Here is a 13,589-nt window from a genome sequence, read left to right as displayed (position 1 = left end):
GACTCTCTTATAAGAGAGTACATATAGAATGCAAATGGATTGATATATAGAAAACTTGATAGCTATGGATGAATAGTAGATAACTTTAAATAATAGTTTTTACACAATCCATAAAGTTTGGGAAAACAGTTGATGTGATAGAGAATCGGTTGAGGAATTATAGAAAAATGCACTTGAATCTAATGAAGATCAACTTTCAGTGTTTTCATTTAATGTTGAGGATTAATTGCAGACACAGATGATCATACAAAGGATACAAGACATGACAAGCTAGTGAGGGGTAGTTGGGAATAATTCCAACACTCCCCCTTAATCATAACTACCAATTCTGATTTCTTTCTTTATCCTTTTCACTAATGCTTCTACATCTAAAATCTTCAAATACTAAAGATAAAACCTAGGAAATCCCATTTTGTTTTTTGGATGCTCTAACCATGATCTCTGACTCTTTTGGTTACTAGTCCATCATTGGTTTAGGTGTGATTCAATTGTTTTGTCAACACCTCCCATAGAGTCACACTCCTGGTGCTCGGGGATCCTAGTGGGCTTTCTTGGCCTCAAATATGCTTATACTAATATGGAATATTGTGGCATTCAACAATATTACCTTTTTAATCCATCAACAACATCATTTATTTTTTCATAAAACATAGCTAGTATCCTTTGATTTTTTCATATTTTGATCTTATTTATCAACTCTTCTTTCTTACATTGTTTTGTAGACTTTAAAAATGAGCTTCTACACAGTATTTCATTCTTTCTCAACCTCAATAATTACGTATGGAGCCTCCTCAAACTATTTATAACTTCAGACAACTAAGAAATTTCCTTGTTAAAACATTAGACTTGTCTAAGACTATTGAGATGCATAATCAAATATCCTTAGAAAAATTGTTTACAAAAGACTCTTCAATAAATACAACAAATATTCAAAAATTGTGATTTACATCTATAAGATACTCAAAAGACAAAAATCTATGATATCTATATCCACCACTCTTTCATTGATTTGGAGCAGAGATCTTAAAATATGACGACCTATGAAAAACTCTTTGAAACTTGTTGCTCACAATCTTTTGCAAACTAAGACTATGACCTTGATTTAACCCTCGACTTGGCTCTATCAGAATGAGTAGGCTCTTTTTCTTCTACTATGGCTTCCACTCTACTTTACCAATGGTCTCCCTTTTTTTTTGCCTTTTCTTGACAACCACCTCTTTCCAGAAACCTCTTTTAGTAGTACCATATTTTCACCTTCAAATAGGTGATTCATTTGTTCACCAGCTATGATCTCCTCACCGAGAGACTTCAAAACTTGCTTCAACATATTTCTTCTACGATCGATTCTATCTTTGCTGGACACTTCACTCTCCATGGACTTCATCCCAAGCAATATTTGGTCCTTTACTACAACTTCAACAAACCCTCTATTCTAATTGAGTATTATTTCATTTGACGAGCTATGATTCTTCTTATTCTCTTTCAACAATGACATTCCTTGGTGTGTTCTGCTCCCTCTTGCAATTAGCTGCAATCTCTTTTCTTTTACTTTGCCTTTCAAACCAATGAATCCTCCTTCCAGACTTGCAAGTTTTGCTACAATAGTGTGAAATCTTTATGTAATAATTTGCTGCAAACTCTTCATTTCGTTTGTACAAATATTTCTTTCCAACTCAGTTTGTTTTTACTTTGCAAATGCAGTGAAATTTGATGACAGTTTTCTTGGCAACAGAACACTTGCAGGTAAACACACACTCAACTTTGGCTATGGCTTTTGACAGCTATAAAAAATACAGTAAGACATCAAAAATTACTCTGTAAACTAATGATTGTAACTTCTTTACATAGTAACACTAACAACATTTTCAACTATAGAACTCCATTTCAACACTCCTCACCCGTGGCTCTTCAAGATCACCAAGAGAATCAACCATTAGCTTTTATACCAATGTGTAGGAATGAAGAGGGGGAGGAGATAAAGAAAACAAACATGCAAGTTTTATATCAATAAAAAATGAAACATAACATCAGTTGAGTGAGTTTCTGCTCTTACATTCAGACTTCATAACTTTCTTCAGATAGACAACTTCTTACATTTAATTTCTCTATGGAGTTAGACTCTCTTAGAAGAGAGTACATACAAAATGCAAAGGAATTCAATATATAGATAACTTGATAGCTATGGAGTAGTAGATAACTTGAAATAATATTTTTTACACAATCCACAAAGCATGAGAAGACTGTTGATGTGATAGAGAATAGGCTGAGGAGATGCAAAAAAATGCACTCAAATCTAACGAAGATCAACTTTGAATGTTTTCATTTAATTTTGACGATTAACTATAGACATGGATGATCATACAAAGGATATGAGGTCAAATGACAGGTTAGTGAGGCGGTAGTTAGGATTATCCAAAAGATCTTTGAGAGGCAAATGCATTTGAGGGAGAGTTGGTTTGAAGACAAGCTGCTCAGAATGTAATCACATGCCACAAAGGAGTAGTGAACTGACATTAGAGCATAATGGAGTTGCTACTACAGTGCTACACAAGTTTTAGTGTACGCAAAAAGTTGTTGAAGGTGATGCCACTGTGTGGAGCAACCAAGACAAAGGAGCTAGAGATTGCGAGGAGATCAAGTTGTTGACATTGTTATAAAGTAGTCCGCACGAAGAAATCAAGGATTTACCGTGATAACAATTCAATTAATCAATAATGGAGAAATCTACTTGGAACATTGCAAGTCAAAATATCAATTTGCAGACATCTTTAGCAAACTGCTAGGAAAGGAATGTTTTGTCCATCAACGAGACAATCAGAATCATAGATGGTAGTTGTGATTAAGGGAGAGTGTTGGAGTCTAATTACCAACTAAATTTACTCCTACCATTGACTTGTCCCTCCCACCATCTGTTGTCTTCTCCCACTGTCCTCGCATTTTGTCTCTACTTACTATGCCTTCTTCTTTACTCCAAATAGAACAATTTTTTAATTAAAAAATATTGATTGTAATCTCTTTTTGATGCTCATACAAGGCAATTGTAAATGTATTTGAATTAAATATAATTTACTACTTTTTTTCCTCTTCTTTCTCTGGAAATTTGTAGAAGAGTCTAGAAGTTGTATTGTAGTAATAGAAAGAAAGAGTAAAAATAGTTTTTAATCTGTAATAAAAAGTGCAGCAGAAGTAATGCAGTTTTAGTAACAGAGAACAAAACAAAGTATGAGAAAAATAGGGCCTGATAAATGTGGTTGTAGCAACAGCAGATATTAATCAAAACTGGGGACTTGTTTTGATTTTCTATGCATGAGATTAAAAAGAGTAGTAGCTGTATTTTAAACCAGATTGTATATTTTTTTTATCCATTAATATATAAACAAAATTTGGTAGCTATAAAGCTCCCTTTTCTTTCTCTTGTCTCTATTATACTTTGTCTACAATTTGTTTTTCTTTATCCTCTGCCTCTCCATCACATAGTGGCCTGAATGGCTCACAACTATAGAGGAGGAAGCTTCACTCCATTCCATGAAAGATGCAGCGTATACTTCTCTGGCTTGGAAATAATATTGCCACCAATATTGGTCTCATATAGCTCTAGCATATTGTTGATTTGATTCCATAAAGAGCGCCAAAGATATTTTTTTTCCCTAATCAAAATGCAACATCAACTCCATATGTTGCTTGCATGCATATGCAACACTTCAGACTTGACAGTAATAGATTAGAGATATCTCAAGACTATTGGCAGCCATATCTCTCCTTATGACTTGAACACTGCAATATGCAAAGGTACAGGCACACACGGATCGCGATGCTTTGATACCATATCGGAATGGCAGAACAATTGAATGACTTCATTTCCATTATGTGATAGATTTATATATAATAGAATGGATAATTGTGCATTCATTTAACAAATAATAAATAGTAGTCTAAATAGGCTAACCAATTATGATAAGTCAGAAGCAGATAAACAAACAAACAAACAATATAGGAGTAATGATGAAATACGCCAACAACATTACATAATTCATAAGCCACATGATTCTATAAAGAAGGTTTTAAGTTTAGCTGATATAACTTATTACACATTATCATATTATTCAAATGTTTATAACTTACTCTAAGTATTCTCTGTAATGTCAAATCAAGATGTTAAAAATAATTCACACATTTCTATAATATAGAATTATAGTTTAAGAATAAATTTACGGTCTATGCTGAATATCTATGTATTTCGTTGTGTTTTGTATAATGGCTACATTAATATAATGCTGAATTTCTATGTATTTCGTTGAACCTTGTATGATGAATGCTGAATTTGTATGTATCTCGTTGTATCTGGTATGATCACTACATTAACATTATGGCGAATTTGTATCTCGTTTTATTTGATGTGATGACGACATTAACATTGTGGTCTGCGTCCTGTACGTTTTTTGAAATCAAGCCTTTTACTCAATTTTGTAAACTACTCTTCCAATTCCTGGACCAAATATTGAAAGCCAATTTCCAGCAAATAAAGAGATGACTATATCTGACAATGGATTTCCTCTTTGCATATTGGATTATTCATTCAATGAGGCTGATGGTAGTGAGCTTGACCAATATCTACCCATGCCCATGGAAGACACCTTTGGTCTATCGGACCATGAAAAATTTCCTGCCCTGTCAATATCGGATTATTCCTTCATGTCCTTACCCTGCGAGTCCGATGGTGCTGAGCTTGACCAATATCTTACCATCGACGACACCTTTTAGCTGCCAGAACATGACATGTTTCCTTTCGGGGAGGAAGTCATGAGCCATGATTTATTTGATATTTTTCCTTTCAACGAGGAACTGTTTAATAATGACAAGACGTCCGGACAGCTGGAAGAACATTCTCACGCAGGAAATTCCCAGACTTTAAATGCTTCAACTTCTTCAAGAATCTGGACGAATGATAGGCGAGGAGAAATATGATTACGCTGCGTCACTGGTGAGCAAATGCGAAGATTTGTCTTTTCAGCTGGGGAATCCCACACAGAGGCTCGGCTATTATATCTCTGACGCCCTGCAGGAGACAATCAAACGCCAGAGTCTCGGCATGTTAAACAACCTAGATAAACTAGTCCCTGATTTTGCCTTCAATATAGATGGTGAAATTGACAAAAATGAGTTTCGCAGTTTCCTTGCTTACTCTAATAGAGTTCTACCCTATGTAAAAGTAATTCAGTTCACGTCTGTGCAGGCGATCATAGACGTCGTGGGGAAAGCCAAGAAAATTAATGTAATTGATCTAGGGATGCGAACTGAGTCGCACTGGACAGTATTGATGGAGTATCTTGCACACAGATCTGTTTCCTCTTCTTTCCCTACGCTTAACCTTCTCAGGATTACAGCAGTTGGCATGGATGGCGAAGGGCTTAGGAACACCGAAAAAAGACTTCATGAGCTGGCTAAATCCTACGGAATTCCATTTTCTTACAACATGGTGGAGATCGAAAACATAGAGGAGATTAAGGAAGAGTTATTCACCGTTAGACATGGTGAGGCTTTGGCAGTTTATGCTCCAATTGTTCTCAGAAGTTTGTTATATGACCCCGTCGTTCTGGACAACGTCTTAAGTGTTATCAAGAACCTGAGGCCAAGGGTAATGGCGCTTCTTGAAATAGAAGCGCAGCATAATTCTCCATCTTTTGTAAATAGATTCAGCGAGGTTCTTTTCTATTACATGGCGTATTTTGATTTGTTGGATGTTAGCTTAATAGATAGAAATGATATTAATAGGGTGAAGCATGAAGAATTGATTACTGGAAGTCAGATAAGTAATATAATAGTCTATGAGGGGAAGGAGAGGTCTGTTAGGCATGTTGGAACTGATGTATGGAGATGTTTGCTCAAACAAGCAGGGTTCAGGGAAAAGAGCTTCAGCTTTCAAGCTATGTATCAGGCTAGATTGTTATTAGGAGAACATGCTTCTGGAGAATATTATACTTTGGAGGCCGATGGACTTGCCAGAATTTTAAGGTGGAAAGGAACACCATTTATCGCACTCTCGGCATGGAGTGCTGTAAGAATGATCGTTCATGGCGATTGCTGAAACAAATTTCTGCATATTGTAAAAATATTATAATAAACTGGAAGGAGTTCGCCTCCCCATTTTCATGAACAAGAGTTCGATAGACCAACCGTTTGGGTTTTCATTTAGTCATTTAAGTCGAAGCCATAACATCTAAGGACAGGACAAGTAGAACTGGGCTAATGCACTACTACTATAGTGTTATCGTTGCATTAATATAATTGTATCTTCCTTTTTTGAATGGTTCATTTCTTCTCATCATATTTGTAATGGAGGAGGCCTTTTTGATAGTTAAAAAATATAAATGAGATTAGATTTTTAAAATATTATTAAGAAATTAATTTTAAATGTAATAAGTATAAATTTGATAGGAAATCTTTTTGTTTAAAAATAAACTGAAAAACATTTTATATATAATTATTTATTATTGTTTCTTTATATAATTTCTATTTAAAAAGATGATTAATCAATTAAGCAATATTAATCATTGTAAAGATGATCTAAAGTAGAAATTAACTAAAGAAGTAAAGTTGATAATTAAAAAGCCTATATGAGAAAGGGAAACTTTACTTAGAATTTCAATATCATGGGTTTTTGATTAAGATAAAATGGGCTTTATAGGGACCTGAAACCTAGATCCAAAAAACAAGGCCGAACCAGTAGGAAACCGGAACAAAAAAACTAGCCAAACGGCAACAGAAACAAGGGAAACGCCCCATAGAGCCTGACAGGAAGGGATAACTTTAAGAAAACCCCCCCACCTCGGGCAACTGTGTAAAATCTTGGCGAATCAGACATTATTTTTGGGGGGAAATTTTCATATGGATGGTGAAATTTTTTTTTAAAATGAGGAAGAAATTATTTTTTATTGGCGATTTTTTTTCTAGGGTACGAAAATGTCATAAATTTCTGGCAAATAATACCTTGTTCTATGGGGAAAATATTTATTGTGGGAGGCGAATAATTATTGTTAAAAGGAACAAATATATAATTGTATGAGTGAAAAATTTTACTCCAAAGGAAAAATTATTTAAATGTATTGGCGATTTTTATCCACCGCTTGAAAATTATTTAATTTGTTTTGGCGAATATTTTGTTATTTATGGTACAATATATAATTCATTGGCGATTTCATAAATTCATTGCCATTAATAGACAAGGCACATCACATCACATAATACATTGAGTCCGGACTCTGCATGATGTATCAATAAGCACGACCTCTTTGACACGTAAAGGGTGACACATACCTAAAATCTATCAATAATTTTAAACTGTTCGATGATCGTATATCAATGGCTGAAGTTTTATTTTGACCCAATTTTCTGAAGAGAACATAGCTCACCAAAAAGTGTCCAAAATGGAATTGGACTCAATAGACACGTATCAAATGTCACGAATCACGATTGATAATTTCGTACATTTAATATATATCTATTCACTTATCACAATCTACTCTATCCCCATGACTTCCAATGTGATACTTGCCAATTTGGTATTGGTTCATAGTTGTTTCCAATTTCACACACTCGTGCATTTATGGGAAAGATTTGCAGAGATACGAAAGATTTAAAAAAATTTATAGCAGTTAATACTGTTAAAGAAGTAATTATTACAATCAAGAGTGTCAACAATTTATATACAATCTCTGCTTCTTTCATCTTCAATTAGCCTTTGCCATTTGGTAGATAAATCATTAGAGCTCACAATATTTTAGGTTTATAGGCTCACTGCTCAGGTTGTTTAATTTGTTAATCCTATTTTCTCAAGATGGACACTCCCATCCGCTTGAGAAGCATTTCTGCAAAGGACTAGAGGGCCTTTCTAGGCTCCATTAGAGACCCAACCCTCCAATCAGTCTACAAAGAGGTTGGGTCGTTCACCAATGAGGCTGTGTGGATGGTGCTGGGTAGAGAATTTCTGCGAAATGAAAATAGGTACCGTGTTAACACGGACCTTACATCCCGTTTCTTAGCATCTCTTCTAGACTTGGGAGGAGACAAGGTGGATATGCTGATGCTGTTGAGGAAGGTTTTTTAGGAAGACTTCCTCGAAGACAACATTACTCTTGTCATTCTTGTAGAAGTAGGGGTGGGGATCCCTTGGGTGAGTGATTTATCCAAGCTTCTCCTCCCTGACCAAACATTGCTAGTGGCTAGGCAACTGTTTCTCCTAAACCTAAATGCGGAGCAGCTGATGCATCACAGAAAATGGGCGCGCATTGGCATGGACTTCCTCTAGAAATGGTTCCTCCTGGATGACTTTCCAAACTACATGTGGCTTGAAGAATTCTCTCAGCTTATGTTGTCTGAAGAATTCTACATGGAAGGAGGGCTAGATTCTTAGTGCAAAATTGTAAACAATTCCACTACCTATGCCCTAGCCCCGCCCCCCTATAGTTTTTTTTTCCTATTTCCTTGAACCCTAATAGGCTGATTGCCAGTGGCTCACTCATTTTGGCTTTTAAGTTTTTGGGGGACTCAAGTCTTTGAGGAAAAAATTGTAAATTTCAAAAGCATAAATATTAATGATAATTTTTCAAATTCTAGTTTGTTTCAGTATGCTTCTTATAGTCTTGTGGATATAAAAATGCTTTCTATAATTCTATTTCATTTTTATTAATTAATTTGTTTCAAATGCTTTTTGTATATGAGCTATGTTATTTCAATTATTTGTTAAATAATGGAAATAAATTTAATACCGTGATCTTTTTTATGTAATGCTATAAAAAAAAAAATTCAATTCGTTCCATTTATTATTTGTACATTGATTATGGTTGATTATAATTTTATAAATATATACTATATAGTCATTCAAAATACAAAATTTTAAAAGTATCAAGATACAAAAGTTTATCGATAAAGGTTTTTTCATTCTATTATTTCAAAAGTTTCAAGATACAAAATTTGCCCACAGCTTATAGCAAGCAAACAAAACAACTAGTTCATTGTCGATAGCCCACTCACTCAGTGTCACTATCCCCCTGGGTTGCCTCCTCCCAGTCCCTTCCCTCCTTGGAGGTCGATTCTTTGGCTTTCCCTTTTTCCGCTTCAGCTTTCATTTTTGGAATGCAGTTTAGGCACCCGAAGTCGGGGTCGCCCTCCAAGCTTGCCAGTAGCTGTATAGCCCTTTCTTCTTCAGCCCTACCTCTCAATACCCTACCAACCTCCATCCTTACCACCACATGCAAAGCCTTTAGGACTTCATCCACCCTCATTAATTTCACAAAGAGTTTCATTGCTTCCCACCCCACTCGAGCTCGTTCACGACACTGGTATTTGATTTCATCCTCTGGGCCATGAATAAAAGGAAGCAATTCCTCCTGGTCATCCCCTTCCTTAATTTGAATGCCAACTCTCGACACCACCCACTCCAAGATTGAATCGAGGTTAATCAAAAACTCCCCATCAATCAATTTGACCAATGTGAGTTTTACCTTTTCCACCTCCGATTCGAATTCACAGGCCCACACCATAATCAGAGAGTAAACCTCCATGTTAGTTTGATACTGGTGACTGATATGTGCCACCTCCTCTGCAAGCATCAGTCGAGCTGCTGCCCACAACTTCTCCTCCTTAAACCTAAACAGTCCTTGCATTCATTTATCAGATACTTTGCCCAAAAAGAGCACCAACTTCTTGTATATTTGAAGTGTGAAATTGGCCTCCATTATCATCTGCAATTTCAAAATCACTTCCTGCAAAAAATGTCTTACAAAAGGTATGATTCTACGAACTACAGATTTGTTCTGCAGCTGCTTCAAAGCAAAAAGTGGTACATAGATCAAAAGGTAAAAAAATCTGCCTCCATCTTATAGGTCAGGTAATGAATGTGCCCGATAAGGCATTAATGCCATGAGATCAGGAAAAAGATTTCCTGCCATCCTCCCCTTCCTTCGTTCGTGCGACATGCCGCAGGCAACTCCTTCTACAACAATTAATCGCCACCTTATCATTTCTACTTTCCAAATTTGCTTGCCTTAATAGGTTGAGGACTGCAGTTGCACATTTTTTTAAATTAATACACTAAATTTATGTTGAACTTTTATATATATTTTTAAACTATTTTTGAAAATTATATATCGTAAACATATTTTCAAAGAATTTTGTTAAACTTTAAATTAATATTTAAGATTTAATAGTGAATGTTTTCTTTTTAATATTAAACTTTTACCTTTCAAATTGTATATCAAAATTTATATTATTATTTAGTTATTTGTTTTATTCTAGAAACTAAGTTTCATGTTTTATACTATTTTTGAATTTCAAATTTTTATAAATAATATTAACATTATATTTAATAGTTATCTCAAACTATTGCACATCTTTAATTACAAATAATATTAACATTATATTTAATAGTTATCTCAAACTATTGCCCAGAATTGAACATTTTAAATTTAATTAAATAGAATTAAGTGTATAGTCTATAGACTATAAATCTCTTTTTCGGGCGGAATTTTAAAATGATTAAATGGACTTTAAAAATAGACCCGAAAAGTAACACGAGTATGGCGACATTCCAGAAAAATGGTAGAAGTCGTGGGACCCACTTCATCTTAAAACAGGTACCATTGACCGCTAGATGAACAAAGATCAACGGCTAGGGTGGATTTCGGCCTGAATGTGGGAAGTGAACACCTTTCTGAGAACTTTGCCCGAAATTGGACATTTTAAATTTAATTAAATATAATTAAGTCTATAAAGCTTTTTTTTGGGCGGAGGTTTAAAATTATTAAATAGACTAAAAATCAAACCGAAAAAGTGACATGAGTATGGTGACGTGCCAGAAAAATGGCAGAAGTTGTGGGACCCACTACATCTTAGAATAGGTACCATCGACCATTGGATGAATAAAGATAGAGGGCTAGGGTGGATTTCGGCCCAAATGTGGGAAGTGAACACCTTTCTGAGAACTTCACCCAGAATTGGACATTTTAAATGTAATTAAATATAATTAAGTCTATAGACTAAATTATATTTAATTACTTTTCGGGCAGAGGTTTAAAATGATTAAATAGACTACAAATCAAACCTGAAAAATGACACGATTATGGTGACATGTCAAAAAAATGGTAGAAGTCGTGGGACCCACTACATCTTAAAACAGGTACCATCCACTATCAGATGAACAAAGATCAATGGCTTAGGGTGGATTTCAGGGTGAATGTGGGAAGTGAACAGATTTCTGAGAACTTTCCCTGGAAAAGTGACACGAGTATGGTGACGTGCTTGAAAACTGGCAGAAGTCATGGGACCCATGACAACTGACAACAGGTACTATCATCTGTTGGATGAGAAAAGATCAACGGCTTAGGGTGGAATTCGGCCCGAATGTGGGAAGAACACATTTGGGAGAAATTCACCCAGAATTGAAACATTTTAAATTTAATTAAATATAATTAAGTCATTAAAGCACTTTTTCAGGTGGAAGTTTAAAATTATTAAACAGACTTAAAAATAAGACTTGTAAAGTCACAACAGGTACCTTGGTCTCTCATTCATTGGATGAGAAAAGATCAAAGACTTAGGGTGGATTTCGGCCCGAATGTGGGAAGTGAACACATTTGGGAGAACTTCGCCTGGAAGTGAAATGTTTTAAATTTAATTAAATATAAGTAACTCTATAAAGCACTTTTTCGGGTGGAAGTTTAAAATTATTAAACAGACTTAAAAAATAGACCCATAAAGTCACAACAGGTACCTTGGTCCCTCATCTGTTGGATGAGAAAAGACCAATGGCTTAGGGTGGATTTCGGCCTGAATGTGGGAAGTGAACACATTTGGGAGAAGTTCACTTGGAATTGAACATATTACATTTAATGTCCTCAGAATTTATACGAAAGTAGTGAATGTTTTGTCCTTCGGCATCGAATAGTTATTAATAATAATTAATAAAATGACAACATGATTCTTAATGTCCTCGAAATTTATATTGAAGTAATGAATGTTTTTTCCTTCGACATCAAATAGTTATTAATAGTAATTAATAAAATGACAACATGATTCTACATATTTTGCCCTTTAGGTTTTACTTTTCTACTTTTCAAAGTTTTCAAAATAAGAGACTCGTAAATCATAATTGTCTTTCATTTCTTGGACAAACCTATAAATCGAGGGAGATTCAGAAATAGCTACTAGATTGAGGAATGCAAGTTGCAACAGAGACTGTTTGCACCAATCTAGTGAACTAGAAATTCCAATTTCTGGGTAAAATCTAGAACACCTACATCCCGCCTTTTTTGCTTTTGGTAATCTCATGGTCCAATTTGAGGGTTAGCATTTTCAAGTTTTTATCTAGCATTATTTTAAATTATTAACAATAATAGTATTGGGGAAAATGGGAAGCAGTAGTTCAACAAGAAGCTAAGTGAAAAATAAAATGCACCTAATCGAACTAGTTAAAACACCAGGTTTCACTGATGAATACCATGATATTTATGACCCTGCTATCCATGGTGAAAAGCGTATCATAGATATTAGATATACATTGTCTAGTAAGGCGGCAAATGCATCCAGAGCAAAATTTACTATTTTCAACCCGATGTTAAAACAAAAAAAAAAAAAATTGCATCATGGGATGTTGGATTGGGAAGCATGGTGTTACCTGAAGTATTCCCTTGCCCTGATTTTGTCATGGTCTGGGCCAAAAATTATGATGAAGATAAAAAAGCAATTGTCCATAAAAATACAAAAGAGGAAATTCTATCCATAAGCGAGGGAGAATTTGCTCGTTTGTTGAACCTAGGATTTGAAGCCCAAAACTCAAATGTCCAAATTGACCTTGAAAAGCTGGCAAGAAATTATGAGAGTCTCAATCCAAGTCGTAGAGATTCATTTATCAAAGCTCTAATAAAGTTTGGTACTGGTATTGTGTTGGATCAGAATCATAAGCCTCCTTATGATTCTAACATTTTTGTTCCATGGGTTGGGGATACTATTTCCTTGCTGTCATTTTGCCTAGGATTGGAAAATGATAGGGAAGTGGGTGCAAGCCTTCTTGAAATTATTTATAATATCCATTGTGCAGGTCAGCCAGTAAGATATAATTTTATTGAGCACATTGTAAAATCCATGCAAAAACAATTACTGATGATAAAAAAAGGTTCCTATAAGACATTTAGGTTCTCATCCTACTTGTGTTATCTCCTCCTATCCAAGTACCGTGCAATATTAGAGACCAACAAGCTTCAAATTGTGAGCTATAAGATTGATGAGAAGACTCGGAAGAGAACAGAGTATCCAATATATGATTGGACCCCAAAGATAAGGATGCATGATAACAGAAAGAACTACAACCATTTTGTAGACTTCTTTTTGGCACCAATGTATAATGAAATTACAAGCACTCCAATGCCTAGATTGCCTGTGTCTTGTGAGATTGCATTCAAATCGGAAGTCAAATAGAATTGGCTGACTAGTTCTTCATGGAAGAATTCACTATGTTAAGGTTTTACGAATTGGCAGTAAAACCATACAGACTTCCAATACATGTGACAGACAAGGTATTAGCACTAGAGTATGTA

The 13,589-nt window shown here is 35.0% G+C and overlaps 1 protein-coding gene across 1 annotated transcript; it reads left to right on the top strand.

The window, feature by feature from the left end:
- The first annotated feature begins 4,942 nt into the window (after positions 1-4,942).
- LOC131027285 (GRAS family protein RAM1-like) lies at positions 4,943-6,085 on the top strand. Its single transcript, XM_057957300.2, has one exon. It carries the CDS (start codon positions 4,943-4,945, stop codon positions 6,083-6,085), a length of 1,143 nt encoding a protein of 380 aa, XP_057813283.2.
- Positions 6,086-13,589: the final 7,504 nt, after the last annotated feature.

Source organism: Cryptomeria japonica, chromosome 4 (assembly GCF_030272615.1).
Source record: "Cryptomeria japonica chromosome 4, Sugi_1.0, whole genome shotgun sequence".
In the NCBI taxonomy this organism is placed as follows: domain Eukaryota; kingdom Viridiplantae; phylum Streptophyta; class Pinopsida; order Cupressales; family Cupressaceae; genus Cryptomeria; species Cryptomeria japonica.
This window is presented reverse-complemented; position numbering and strand designations above follow the sequence as displayed.

Bases quoted from the DNA above. Each gene is read 5' to 3' on its own strand.
- LOC131027285 (XM_057957300.2), top strand. From the start codon at position 4,943: ATGATAGGCGAGGAGAAATATGATTACGCTGCGTCACTGGTGAGCAAA.